Raw genomic sequence first — 15374 nt, forward strand, 5'->3', positions numbered from 1 at the left:
TGTTCTGCTGTATATGCAGACCAGAGCTTATTTAGCAGAGCAAGGAACATTATAATTTGCTCTCCACACTCCTATCTTACTTCTCAATGTGGGAGTTTTTCAACATCTTGGGCATACTTCAAAGCCAAAGCTACCTGCCCCCTCAGGTGACATGGTCCATTCTGTTCTATGAATAGCCCAAGACTAAAATCATTTCCAAATATGTTCAAGATGAGCGCGCGCGCACACGCACACACACACACACACACACACACACACACACACACACACACACACACACACACACACACACACAAGTGAATTTGTGATGTATGCGACCAGTCACCCCTCATTAGACAGGGGGTAAGGCATTAAGAAGGAAGCCATTCAAGTCAAAGCTAGAACAGAAAAAAAACACAAAGCAGAACAAACAACTCTTAGTTATGCAATCTTTACATTTTCTCAACTCTTAGGATTAGATAATAAGTTCTTAATATTGCTTTGTGCACTGTACTCCAGTATGAAGTCAATTTGGCACTGATCTCTGGCCAATTTACCTTGACTTCCGTAATGTACAGGGGGTCTGACTTCATGCAAGAAGCTCTTCTCTGAAAAGCATGATGTGATTCTGAAGTAGGGACAAAGGAAGAAGACTGGGCAGAGGTTACCTTACTGAGTCAAAGGAACTGATAAAACAATGCCTTTATAGCCATCTATGGTGCATCTCCATTTAGAACATACCATTTGACTCAATAAGGTTGGGCTGGTGAAGTGGAGCATCTGATATAATCTAAAGAGTTTGATTTCCAAGGTAAGCTTCCGATTTCCTGCCACCTGAGGTTGAATGCTGAAGGGCTGCCCACCCAGCTTCCTAGAGCTCCCGATTCTTGTCCCTGTAACCCAGAAGCCCCAACACAGACTCCTTCACTCACCTCTCTGCATCTGTACCGGCTTGCCCTCCACCCTACAGGTCCCAAGGTTTCCTATTGCTCAGGCACAGGTTGCTATGTTCAGGCCCAGGAATGAACTTGTAATGCTCTTCTCAAAGAAGTGATGAACATAAAAAGTCGCTCAAACCATCCTCTAGTTTAGCCAGAGGCATACCATCCCTGCAGCATAATATGGTGCATGCCATGGGCACCGTCAAGGGGGAGGGGCACCAGTGCATGCGCTCCAACTGCTTCCCTGTTGGGGAAGCAGTTGAGGCACAAGCACCCTCTCGGCAGCCTAGCCTCTCAGAAATTCCTAGCACACTGATGACATCATGATGCTGCATGGCATCAGGCGTTGCCCTGGCTGCCAGAAGCACTGGGTACAGCACTGGATTTAGGTTTTAATCAAACCTGGAGAAGTCCCATAAGCACCTGGGTCAATGGGGAGACAGGTGCAAAGCCTGTGTAACACACTCAAAGGAAGACTGATGATCTGTCTTGGCTGTCCTCACTAAGCCCTGGTCTGATTCCTGGGGTAGTGTTGCTGCCACCAGAGATGGGGATGCACTTCTGGACAGAAGGAGGACAACTAACCGGCTTACTCTCAAGTGACCCCAGTTTCTGAAAAATCAACCTCCCCATATCAGTATATTGTTGCCCTTTCATCTTGGTCACATTGAATTATTATTATTGTTATTAACAGTATTTATATACCGCTTTTCAACTAAAAGTTCACAAAGCGGTTTACAGAGAAAAATCAAATAACTAAATGGCTCCCTGTCCCAAAAGGGCTCACAATCTAAAAAGATGCCAAGGAATAGCAGCAGACAGCCACTAGAACAGACAGTGCTGGTGAAGTGACAGATATAAGATATAAACCACTGGGATCTGGTTTATATACATCCAGATCTACACACAGCTTTGCTTGTCAGTAAAGACAGCAGCCGGAGCAGCAGAGTCCCCTACCCCACAGACACTCCCCAGTAAGCCAAAGAGCAGTGAAACAATTTTCCAAGGTCACATCAGAGCCACTGCATGAATTAAACACTGAAAATGCAGTCTGCTCTGTGTTCATTTGCATTCATTAATGTTATTACTGCCATTACCCCACACTCCACCACTACTCAATAGAACAGTCATCTCCAAATCCTTGCTCCATCAACTGCTGAACTTTCACTTCTCAACACAAATTAATGCCAGCAAAATCTCATTCTTCATAGGACACCAAACAGCTACTGACCTTCACAAGGGAGCGCACAGACAGATGACAAGGAATGTTTTCCATCACAGGGGGACAGAATCTGGGACACAGAAGGCAGGATTCTGTGCCATGACTAGAGTATTCCACGAAGGCAGAGGAAAGTGTGAGTGAGAAATGAGAATTTGATACTTGTGCACATTTTAAATCTGCTAGTCAAATCACTTTATACCAATTACACTAATTTATACTGAAGCTCATTTGCCATTTGCTTTCTCATTCACCCAGTTTGGAGTGCTTCGCTATCCATTTTGGTTTTTACCACTTGGAATCAAGAACAGAACTTTTGCTGGAACGGTACTTCAAAAAGGCGTTTAACTCTTTTGCAATATTTTAAGCTTCAAAGAGGGGAAAATAGGTAGAACTTGCTGACACCAACATTTCAGCGTTGTACCACCCGCCAACACTTCAAACATTCTCTCTTTCTCTACACACCTATCTCATTTTAATAAATCCTGAATCGATTTCATCCTTCCAATGGAGCAGGTACTCTGAACTACAACCCTAATTATGTTGTCAAGACAGATTAATGGCCCCAGTGAGGTTAAGAAGAAGAATTGTTCTTTAACATACGAGATGATGATCTGGTGACCTCTCTTCTGGGCTCTCAGTTTGAGACCTGGTCGTCTATCAAAAGAGAGGCTATTGTGTTGGAAAAGGTCAGTGAAGCAGGATTGGTGTTTTACAACCAGAAGGGAACCAGATAATTAATCTGCTCATCAGCAAACACACATCATTCTTGGATGAAATAAAATGTACAACCAGCTTGATCAACATCCTAAATTACCTAGAGATTACTACTTGTTCTTCATGGGGTAAAAATAGCTGAATTACCTGCTCTGGCCACATACACTCATGTAGAAATGTGGTAAAAATAACCTTACAGTGACTTTATCAAAGGTAACTGAAGACGTGATTCAAAGATATACAGAAAAAAGGAATAATGTAAAAGGCAGAGGCAGGGCAAGAGACAGACCTTGCTACACTTTCCTCCAGAATCACCTCAGGTTGACTGGAGGAAGGCACTGCAGGAAAGGAGAGGTGACAAAGCATCTGGTTCAGCTGAATTAGCTATTAGTAGGTGAAGCTTTTGTGATCATTTTCTTCCTAATTGCTGGATCCAGTTTCCAGCATAGTTTCCTTTGTGCTTCTCAATATTCAATTTTACTTTAAAAGCTCATGAGAGTGTACATAAACAAGAATGAGGTGTTGAAACCCTGGAAGAATAAAGAAGGGACTTAAGCAGTACAAAACAGGCCACCCACAGACAAGTCTTTGCCATAGCTGAAGCACCACCAGCCCAGAGACTCTGCAAGGTGGCATCCAGACCAGAAGCTGTGAAGCTGATTTCAGGGTAGAGATGCATAGGTTTCAGGGTAGAGATGCAACACACATGCTAGCTTGCTGGAAATCAAAGTACTCCAAAAGCAACAGGTTAAGGTGGTCATAAGCACAGACCCTGCCCCCCACCCCCAGTCAAAGGGAACCTTAGATAACTTTAAAGTTTGTAATCTGAATGCAGGTCTAGGGGTAAGTTACAAGAGAACAATGGCAGAGCATGTGCATGCTTTTGGGTTGGCTCTCCTATCACCAAAACCTAAGCATCAGCTTCTTGATGGAGGCAGTCTCAGATATTTAACAGAACAAAAAGACAATTCCTTAGTCAAGCGATATAACTGATTAAAGCCTTCACTTCACTTGGCAAGTCACTGAGGAGCTTCCTTCACTATTAATTTCCCTGCCAGCACACAAGGCCTACAGCTGAATTTCAATAGCATTTGCATCTCATTTAACATTTCCTCCTAGACAATCATCAGAAAATAAGGGGCAACATGACAAATGGTTAAAGGTAGAAGAACGAACCCCTGATCTGTAGCCATTTGAAAAGTACCTTTGCACTTGTATATGCACATCATCCCAGTGTTGGGCTCATTGGGTAATGGGCTGTGGCCCATCCATGAGGCCAACTGAAGCTGTTGCCTCAGGCAACTGATTGGTGGGGGGTGTTAATCTTTGACCTCTTACTTGTCTCTACTACTGCTTCCGTTCCCACTCCCAGGATTAGAAATAGAAGAGAGGGACAAAGAGGAGAAAATTTGAAGGAGAGGAGAGTGGTGAGGTAGAACATTGGAAAGTGAGAGGGGCACAGGCTGCCACATCATTGCGTAAGGGAGGCCAGCATTTGACAAGCCATCTTCAGAGGTCTTGGGCCCTGGCCATCATGTTACACCTGGCTTCCACTGGTGGATTTTGGGGCTCTAGTTGAAAAAAGTTCCCATAAGCCTGATTTCTTCCCACAATGCCATGAAACATGGGGCATCAAATTTCACAACTAGTTAACAGGAATCTTCTTTTCTCAAGGATCGAGACTTTGGTACCTAATCAGAAACCTGGGCAAAGTATCTCACCCTAAAAGTCCACAAGAGATTGGGACACCCTACTTTGACCACAGGGCTCTGTAGACTATGCAAGCCATGCTAGTCAAAATGGTAGCCACCATTCTGCCATGGGGGTGGGGGAAGTAAGAGGGGTTGCATGCAGCCAGTAGAGTTGGGATGAGTCAGATAAGCACCATGGACCTTGACAAAGACTACATGGATATATCATGTTCAGAACTCAAAAAAAATTTCAACATATTAAAATCTTACCATTTTGTCCAGGAAGACTGATAGATCCTAAGGAAAGAACATTGATGAGCATTATCAGCAGCCTCTTAATTTCTCAGCCGCTACTGCATCAACACTAGCTGTTTTCATGTAGGTAGATACAGACTTCAAACAGCATCAAAGCTGCTGGATTTACACTGCAACACACACATGGTATTATTTGCATACAAGCACGGGAAAAATCAAAATTAGTAGAACACTATGCTGGGCTAAGCAAACATTGCTGATTCTATTTCCCCAGAGAGGGCTCTGCAGTGGAGATGCATTTTGCTCATTGTCTGCCTAGATTTAGACTAGACACGAAGAAGCATTTCCTAACTGTAAGAGCTGCCCAGCATGAGAACAGTCTGCTTCATGCAGTTCGGAGCTCTCACTCATTGGGGGTTTTCTAGCAGAGGTCGGATAGCCACCTGTCAGGGATGCTGTAGTTGCTTATGCTGAACAGGGGGTTGGACTAGATAACCTGCAAAATCCCATCTAATTCTAGCATTCTATAACTAATCGCCAATTTTGTGATAGGAAGGATTCTTTCACAGAGCCACACTAGTCTATTTGTTTTAGAAATTGTATTCTGCTCTTCAGTTCAACACTTAGCTTGTAGGTTAATTTACAATGGGAATTAACACCGCAACAGTACAGGTCAGTAACACACAGAAATTGGAATATTCCCCTCCTTAATGGATACAGAAATATGGGGGAACATTCTGTCGCAACGCATCCTGGGGATTCACCCAACAGCATCCTCACCAAACAGTGGGCAGATGTTCAACTGTCCACTAGCTTCTTTATATCTAAAATTCACTTGCATACCCTTAAACCTTCCTTTTTCCAGGTTAGTAACATTCCCCAACTTGAAAAGACAGACTCTAATTTTGTGTGTTTTGAGGAAATGTCTAAGGTATACAATACAGAGATTTGCTCCTGAATGCCATGGCCTACCTTGCATATTTCTTCCTGGGAATATTCTTCTATGTCTGAAACAACAAAATGAATAATTTAAGCCATTTTAGTGCCTTTGAATTTATTTTTAAGTGTTCAAGTGCTGCCAGACATCTCTCCTTATGAACACTGCACCTTCCAGTCCTGGCAAGAATTTTATTACATAGCTGGGTTTGTGTTCTTCAACTACACGTAAAAAAATGGCTTCTTTTTCTATGTAACAACACAGGAAGGGAGTGTGATCATGCTGGAGAGGTTTGATGCTCTGGTGCACCTCAAAGGTAAGAAGGGATACAAAATGCAAATTTCTTCTAATAGCTAATATGACTAATAACCCTTGATAGGGCTGACCTCCATAAAGTGAATCCTGCACTTGTACTGGATCTTTCTAGCACTCTAAGCTACATACCTTTGGCAGCTTTCCTATGAGAGAAAGTGGCTGCTTTTCCAGAAGCTCTAAAGTGGCATAAAATAATCTCAAATAATTAAACATCCAGCTTCCCAGGTTTCCCTCTTCATCAATCAACATTACACACAAGTGCATGTTAGCAAACTGCAACTTTTTAAAAAATAAATGAAGCACGGTTTCCTGAGGATGTGATCTGTTTGGTAAAAAAGCTGCTCAGAACTCTTTTCCTGCCAGTTGTTTTTCCACTTGCGACTTCTTTACTCAGAGTCCATTCAACTCCAAAGATTCTTAACCCTGAATGGGTTTCAAGACAAGGGATTGCAAGTATGTATCTGAAATCCATGGGGACTTCAGAGCAGAAGTCACTCGCAGAGAACCAGTTACAGAACCCCTCTTTCCCCCTTCAAACAAGTGTCAATCAGGGTTGATTTTCTTTTTTCTTGAAAAAAGAGGTAACTGTCAGGGCTTTTCTTTTTCTCTTATACATACGCACGTAATTTATCATTTGTCCCAGACACAGAAATTTCAAGTGTTACAAGGGATGCTTCACTTAAACACCTTCCCCTAGTCTACTACTTCCCCATCTTTTTATTCTGCCCACCTGAGGCCTATTAGCCTCATCTAGCAAAGGAAGCACATCCAAAATGACCTAGTTACACATATACTCAGACTTCTCTGACAACCGTTTTAAGAAGATCAATGCACGTTTCATATGCTCAGTGCACCCTGAAGATCCTTCACACTGGTCTTGCAAAAGGTTGAAGCCAGGAAGAAATCTCAGAGAAGCACATTTTGGATTAGTATTGTAAGGTTGGCTCAGAAGGTAAAACTGCCTGCCCCTGAGCTCCAAACATTCTAGGTTCACTGCAGCTCAGCTCTCTGACATTGGCAGCAGCAGACTCTTCAGCCTTGCACACAACAGCAGAACAAGGTCCAAGTACCTGGAGTGGAACTACCTGCATCCTCCCTAGCTGCAAAGAGAAACTCAGTATCAGGCTCTTCTCTCTGAGGAAGGAAGCAAATGCTGCTAACACTTGGGAGTCTGCTAGCTGCAGCTAAGACGGCCTTCCTCTTATTGTGATATGTCTGAATGCTACAGCCCCGCCCCGCTTATCCTATTGGCTCATAGCAGATAACTACTGTACCTCAGGTTGAAGAGGCACTTTCCAATTCTGCCTCTTTATCTCATACTAGCTAAGCCAAGATGCAGAGCAACGTAGATCAGGCTGGCTTTCTTTTTCTGCTGTCTAGATTACCAATGTGCACAATGGGCACTATTGCCTCAGATGGGAAGAAAAGTTGCAAATTAACAAGAGGAAACAGAGGCTTCAATAGGACAGAGTGGACAAATCTGGACCATACGGGTCAAGGATGACCGAGTACAGGGCAGCTTCATATGTGAGCCTGCTCAAATTTGTTTTAAGAATCAAACACCAGTTCACCTGGTGGAGCTGTGGAGTCTCCATAGCCTTTCATTTCCAAGGCAAGGACACGGAAGCCAGCATCAGCCAGTGCAGGGATCTAGGTGTAAAAATAACAGAGTGAGGTGGAAGAAAGGGGGAATTCATGTGGGTTATTGAAATATTTGTTCTCTCTTCACGTCATCCCCAATTTGTCCCCACACTATGAACCTCTGCCTTTCTTCCAATTGCTCTGTCTCTGTCATTAACATACTCTGCTTGTTTGCATCGCTAAGAGGAGATCACCGCAGACCCTCGCCCATAAGTCGATCTCACAGATAAGTCGAGGGCAGGTTTTGAGCCCCAAAATCACGGAATTTTCTATGACCCTCAGATAAGTCGGGGGTTAAACTTAGGGGGGTCTGACTATAATTTTGCCTGATTTTACCCGAGGCCAGATCCTGAAAAAGATCATAAGATGCATTTTTGTTCATTAACTTAAAATTCTGTTCTTCACAACATTTGTGTAAACACTGTCAGAGTAAGTGTTGTGCCTGTAAACAACATACCAGTAGAACCATTAGTCAAATCCTTCTTTAAGGTGCCTGGTGTGTTAAGCCAGAGGCTCTACATATAACATGCAACATAAAACATCCAATTGGGAGTGTGCAGTTCAGTTCACTGCAGGGAGACAAGCAACAAGGACTGAGCTGCGCACAGTTGCAACCCTATTTACTCAGAAGCAGACCCACTGCTTTCCGTGGGTGTTACTCTTAAGTAATGGTGCACTGCAGCCTGGGACTTCGTTTCAGATGGAACTGAGGATCACATCCTGGGGTTTTAAAAACCAGATCCCTAAACTTGGGTGGGGTGTGTGAAATTCTTTGCAAATGACTTGCCAGGAATGTTCTGAGCAGCAGCAAAAGAAGAAAAGGGGGCATTTCCCTTCTTCTCCAAACTGGAAGGGAGACAAAGGGGCTTCTGGGAATTGTGGGGAAGCTTTGTGGGAGCATGTGCTGCATTCTATAGCAGTAGCCCATACAGACTACAGTTCCCAGAAGTGCCTTCACTTCTCTTCCTGTATGGAGAAGAGGCTAAAATGGTTACCTCTGAATACTGTAATTACTGGTAAAAATTCTCCTTTTTCTCCACCTGCTTCCTGCTTCTCAGCCCATTTCCACACACCCTTCACTTCACCAGACAGCTGCTGAGCCTCCAGAAGCTTCCCAGAAGCTCCTAGAGGCCCTTGCCTCATTCACTGCATTGACCCGGGTATAAGTCGACCCAGGATATCAGGCTCCATTTTTAAGCATAAGTTTTTCGACCTGTAGGCGAGTATATACGGTATTTATTCAATTTACATTCCGCTTTTCTCCACAAGAGGCAACTCACAATGTATTAATATATCACACGCACACACAATACATAAACACAATATTAAAAAACAGCCAGCAGTAAGCAGTAGCTATAGAAACCATCGGTCTAAAAACATTAATAAAAACCACCAAGCACCAGCCTGCACCAGCAAACATACCCTTGAAAGCCCTACTGGGATCAGAAGGCTTTTTAAATAAAGGTCTTTAGAAGCCTTCAGCAAGGCCCAAAGAAGGAGCAGTTTTCAACTGAAAGGGGAGGGAATTCCACAGGACAGGCATCACTACTGAGAAGGCCCTATTTCTGGCTACCACCACCCCACCCCCCAATCTCTCTCTATGGTGGCACATCCAAAAAGTCACATCTTCATCTGACTGAAGAGGGCAGGCTGGATTATACAGAATAAGGTGGTCTCAAATACACTGGTCCCCAAGGTGTAAAGGGCTTTAAAGGTCCAGTCCTGAATTGGGCCTGGGAGTGAACAAAATCAACCAGTGTAGCTGTCAAAACAGCCGTTCACTGGAGTTGAACTGCCAGCCTCCAGCAACCACATGAGCTGCTGCATTCTGCAACACTAGCTGCAACTTTTGGACTATCTTCAAGGGCAGCCCCATGTAGAGCATGTTACAATAGTCTAATCTTGATGTCACCAAGGCATGAACCACTGGAGCCAGAGTTGCCTGACACAGATATGGGTGCTTTGGGGCACCAGCTGAAGCTGGCAAAAAGAATCTGAAACAAACTAAATATTGTATAGCCATTTCTGCTGAGGCAGCCAACTTATCTATGATGTATTAAGGCGGAAAAGTGCAGAAAGCAGAACTGCATGTTTTTATTCCAAGGGTGCATTTTTATAATTTATTCTAATTTATAATCACTTTAGAAGTGTACTAGGTAGGCAATATGTGGCATAGTGTCAGCAGCTGCAGCCACAATTATTACCCATGCACCCCCAGCCCAGCCCATTATGTATTTATTTTTTCTTTCAAAAATGAGAGATGCAGAAAGTTGTGTTATGTGTTTTTATTTCACTACCATGGGGGGGGGGGATCACACCTCTATGTATCAACTGTCTAAAACTAAGCCTGGTACAGCGCACAATAAAACCCCAGGCTTGCAATTTAAATAGGCAGACAAAAGAAAGGGAATTACAAAAGGAGTTTAGTGGAGAACAGTGTCGGTCCTAGCCACTGCAGTGCCTGGGGGCACACCTCCAGGGCTGCTTACCCTCCTGCCTGCTCACCCCCTGGAGGCATTCTGAGGGCTAGAGAGGCCACACATGACCTTCCTTGACCTCAGAAGGTGTTCTAAGACTCAGGAGGACCCTTAAACATCACTTCCAGTTTTCAGCCCTTTAAAGGCCCTCCAGAGACTTTCTGAGGGCTCAGGATGCTGTCTGCAGCCTCTCCGACACTCAGAACACCTTGGGGGGGGGGAGGCAGTGGATGTGGAGAGGGGATGCTGCCCCTACCCCTCTGCTACTTAGGGACACATGTTCCCCTGGACCTCCCCTTCTCAGTTCCTAGTGGACCCTGAACCACATTTTGAGAAACAGTGACCTAGCACATACCAATGGTACTATAAAATCAGTGTGCACAACAAACACCACCCTCTTCCTTATGTAGATGAAATCTGCCATACCTGGTACCGCCAAGAAAGCCAGGATTCTGGGAAGCCATGACAAAGGCATACAACTGGGCCACTCCCCATCTCAACATAGTGCAGCTGCGTTCCAGGCTAGAGACATAAGACTTGAGTCACAACAGAACTAGCAGCAATAACATTTCTGGGTCTCAGGTACAGTACAATTATGAATTAAGAACATAAGAAGAGCCCCACTGGATCAGGCCAAAGGCCCATCTAGTCCAGCTTCCTCTATCTCACAGTGGTCCACCAAATACTTCAGGGAGCACACAAGGTAAGATACAACCTGCGTCCTGGTGCCCAATTATCTCATGTAAAAAAACCTAACATTTGTGTCACAGTCCTACACAGAGAAAGAGATGAACAGAATTCAAACAAAGAACTGGCCTAGGTGAGGGGGAGGTGGGCGTTTTCTTTTCTCTCCAGTGAACTAGAACTCAGCCTCTGAACAAAGAAAGCAATAACCAGTTCAAAATCAAAGTGTGATAAGTGAGACACTGAGAAAAATCTTCTGAGGCATGAGAAAGCCCCTCCCTGCAGTAGCTGTAGAGAGTCCAGCAGAAGAAACTAGACTTGTCAGGAATATGATTGGGGAAGGAACACATGAACTACCTTATTCAAGGTCAGTCCATTGGCCTATCTAGGGCAATTCTGTCTCCACAGTCTGACAGCACCTCTCTAAGTTAGATACAGGGGTCAGTCTCAGCCCTGCCTGGAAATGTCAGAGTTAACCTGGGACTTTGGAGTATACTATGGCCCCGTCCCCTGCCAGAGGATGGGTGCTACACTTCTGCATTTATGTACACCCCAATTGCTTATCTTGGAGGAGGAGAAAAAAAAGAATGAACTAAACCATGGGCACACTGGGAGTTTCCAAAGACTTCTGTGCTAAAAAGGATGGTGTGTAACTGATTTTTCAAAAGAAGTGTCAAGTCAATTTGGATCATGACTTTTAAGCTGCTCCTCATAGTGCTCAACTATAAGAGAGACTTATCAATGCAAGGCCCATCAAAAAACCTAGGTAGGAATCAATAAGTCCATCAACAATCCTCATCTCCATAAAAGGAAAAACAACACAAGGGATGCCTTGAGATCAATGAAACCCAGAATGGGAAGGAGCCCACAATGAGCCTATATCCAGCCAAGCCCAAGTTCTAATGAGTTCTGGATTTACCTGACTTGGGTTGGGGAGCGGGTTGACTTGGGTTGGGGGGGGGGGGGTTGACTGGCAAGTCAAAACCACCAAAATAGTTCACATTTTGAGCCTCATCAACCTAAAGTTTATCATTTAAAAAAATGCTTTTCAGTCCAATATTCATGCACATAGAACATTTGGCTAAAATTCATTCTCTCAGTGGGCAATATGATTAAAGTTATGAACAAGGTGATCTTAGGGCATACAACTAGCATACTGGGAAAAATTCGTTTTAAGTTAAATACATATACTTAGAAAAATATATAGCCACGGCCTCCAGAACTCTGTCAGTTTTTACAATCAATTTGAAGCCATCACATTGCAAAATAAGAGATTATGGAGTTAAACTGTTACAATTTATGACCTGCCAACCTAATAATAACAATAATAATACAGGTATTTATATACCACCTTCCTTGGTTGTCAGACTTCTCCTTCAACTTTAAACCAAGGCGGTTTACATAGGCAGGCTATTCTAAACCCCCGTAGGGATTTTTACAATTGAACAGTTCTAATCATTTGTAGTACTCCTCATTCCAGCTGGATTCCTTCCCGGTCTGGCCTCTCTCTGGCCACTTCACCTCCCACACTCCACTTGACAGCAATTCTTCTCTGCCGCCACGGGTCAGCTCATCAGTATATAAGTGTGTTGTCAGTTCTCAGATACTTCCGGTTGTTTCAAACTGGCAGGCTCAGATCTTCAGGCATACAAGGTGGCAGCTCTACCAACTGAGCCAGACCTCCTGCCCAGGCAGGAGTTTCAGTAAATCTGAGGGTCTCAAGATTTACCAGTAAATACAGCCAGGGTCTCAGTAAATCTGGCATTTATTGTTTTACTCAGTAAATGCTGGAGAACCCCCTCAGAGAACCTAAGAGGGAGAGCCAGAATGTATGGGATAAGGCAGTCTCTCAGATAACTTGGTCCCAAACTGTAATGGTCTTTGATGAAGCCTCTAGTTCCAGAAAGTTCTTTGGTCATGGAACCTATGTGACAGGAGATCTTGGAACATGGCACATAGATGACACTCTAATATCACAGATCACAAAGGAACTGAAGGGAGGAAATAGGCTTGTCTAATGCACGTAGGGTCCAAACAGTTTAGGCTGCAAGAGCAGCACAAGGAACTCTGCCCAGATCATTTGCCCCCATGTGAAGGCAGGTCACCATGCTCTGAAGACTCCGAATTGTCACGCCAAGCAGCACTCACTATTCATAGGAGATACACACCTTGAAAAGGCTACTCTGGTCTCACACCTAAATTGCAGATCTAAATCTGAGGCAAGCATCACATGCACAAGTGTGTGCATGCGAGCAATTGAACTATAAAGATTACCCATTTAATCCAGAGCCAGATCCCACACATTGCATTTGGCATTGTAAATACCATGGGTTGTTACTGCAGGGCATGTTCCTTGAAGTTAGAACTTGTCTACAGTCATTCCCCACTCCAAATTAAACTTTGGAAAATGGCAGGTGAGGGAGAAAAGTCCACGGCTCACATCTCTTTAACCACCAGAAGTACACATGAGCAACTGAACTGAATTAAGCCCATCAGATAGGATATCCTAAACTCATTCTAAAACCTCCTCAGCAGTATCTTGCTTCCTTAGAAAGCTGTTAAGTTGCGCTATCGTGATGTGTAGCCTAACTGCTCCTACCTTTACTGTCACATAGCCATGGGTCACACTCTCTGGTTCACAGGCAGGTGGCAGGGTTTCTTCCTGGTCAAGAAGCTGTGTGAGAGATAATTTTAAAAGGTGCTTATGGTGCTCAGGGAGACAGACAAGAGTTACTACAACAGAGCTGACGACTCCCACTGCCCTGAATTATGACTCTGCAATTATACCTTGCCTTAACGGTCATTGGTCCAGCTAGTCCAGCATCATCTACTCAAACTAGCAGCATTTTCTCAAGTAAAGGCCTTTCACAGCCTATTAAACCGAGAGTTCTGGGAATTAATGACAATGTGGCAGTTTTGATTACTTTACCCAAGTTATCAATTTGCATGCTTTCAATCTGAATTTAGTGCAGAGACCTTTGTAGAATTTGAAATGAAGGGGGACCGCCCACTGCAAAAAACCAAAAGTATTAGCAAGGGATGGGCCACAGGAAAGGACTGGGGAGGGGGGGAGAATGGGCAAGAATCCATAAGCAGGTGTTGAGATGGGTTTAAAATACATTTTAAATATATCAGGGAGGGTAGGCATTCATCATCTCTACTCCCCCCACACAGGAGCTTTTTGCAGACACAGGTTTTTCCAATACCTACAAAATTATCAAATCTCGGAAAAGAGGGGGGGTGAGATTCAGATTTCTGCTCAAATGCAGGTAAAAATTCCCTTCTTTGGGATAAAACTGCAATAAGATGATCCAAAGGTTTAAGTTTCTGTCTTTGAAACAGATTCTTGCCATTCTAAGGTGTCCTTTGTATTTCTTAGAATGTAGCACAAATCCAAGCATTTTACCAAGTGCAAAAGTATAACTCTAGCTCACTGCAGAAAAGCAGATTCTTACACTGCTGAGTGAACCATTAACAACACATGAGGCCTCTCCAGAGAGCAGAAGGTGGAAACCATCTTCCAGGGAGACAGAGAGGATCCACTTTCAAAGAATCAGCTGGTACGTGAGCTATCTTTTGCAGAGGGGTGAAGGCTGCAACTCATTAGGCTATAAGCTGCAGAAGGACTACCGAGAATCACTTCACTCTGGAACAGAGAAACGGGATCCTGTTGGGCTTAAGTCAGCCAGCCACAGAGGTCTGTGGAACATTTGCAAGGTTAACAAGCCCAACAATGCTGGAATCAGCAGCCCCAGACAGCCCTCGAAGCTGCTGCTGCAGCATCCCTCTTCGCATCTCTAGGGTACCCTACCAATTAACCTCTTCCCAGGTCCATTAGGATCCTCAGATAGTGTTTGATGTGTTAGACCCAAAGAAGCAAAGTGGTATCAGTTGCTGAATTAAAACTGGACTGGCACAGAGGCATACAAGCTACACAGAGGTTGTGATTAGGTCAGCAAGAACACTGCATTATTCCTGATAGAAAAGACTGCAGGGCTAGCTCGTCCAATACTGCATTTCCCACAGCTACTAACAAGGCTGAAGACGCAACAGCAACCAATGTTCAGCAACATACTCCAACAGCAACTAAAGCCAGGGACATGCTGTCCATGGAGGTTCCAAGGAGACCGAGAGCTGGACTGAGGGATTGAGTGACAAGATGTTCCTGCCTGGATTCTCACTAAATGGGCTTAGGCAAGCCGCTCCCTCTCAGTTGCATCACAGATAAAACCAACTTGTTCTACAGAATTAGTATAAGACTTCAAGAGAGGACATGCAAAGCACTTTCCACACTCAAGGAGGGCAATACAAATGCCAGGTATTATTCTTCATAGAGCTTCCATGGCTAATAGCTGCTGCCAGAGCTCTCTTCCTCTGAGAATTTGCCTGATCCCTGTTCAGAGGCATCTTGGTCAATGGTCATTACTACATTTTATGGCAGCACATTTCATATTGTAATGTGTAAAACCAGTCTCTCTTTTGCCTGTACTAGCCCTACTGTTAATCAGCTTCACTGAG

The 15374-nt window shown here is 44.0% G+C and overlaps 1 protein-coding gene across 1 annotated transcript in view; it reads right to left on the reverse strand.

Moving 5' to 3' along the window:
- The window catches only part of EPHX2 (epoxide hydrolase 2), a 63839-nt gene that overhangs the window by 29290 nt on the left and 19175 nt on the right, over positions 1-15374 (reverse strand). The window contains exons 6-10 of the mRNA XM_066611983.1: positions 13456-13530; positions 10599-10694; positions 7626-7704; positions 5775-5809; positions 4818-4844 (exon numbers count right to left, since the gene is read on the reverse strand). Coding sequence (XP_066468080.1) covers positions 4818-4844; positions 5775-5809; positions 7626-7704; positions 10599-10694; positions 13456-13530 — 312 coding nt within the window. The remainder of the gene's footprint in view (positions 1-4817; positions 4845-5774; positions 5810-7625; positions 7705-10598; positions 10695-13455; positions 13531-15374) is intronic.

Source organism: Tiliqua scincoides, chromosome 1 (assembly GCF_035046505.1).
Source record: "Tiliqua scincoides isolate rTilSci1 chromosome 1, rTilSci1.hap2, whole genome shotgun sequence".
NCBI classification, from domain to species: Eukaryota; Metazoa; Chordata; class Lepidosauria; order Squamata; family Scincidae; genus Tiliqua; species Tiliqua scincoides.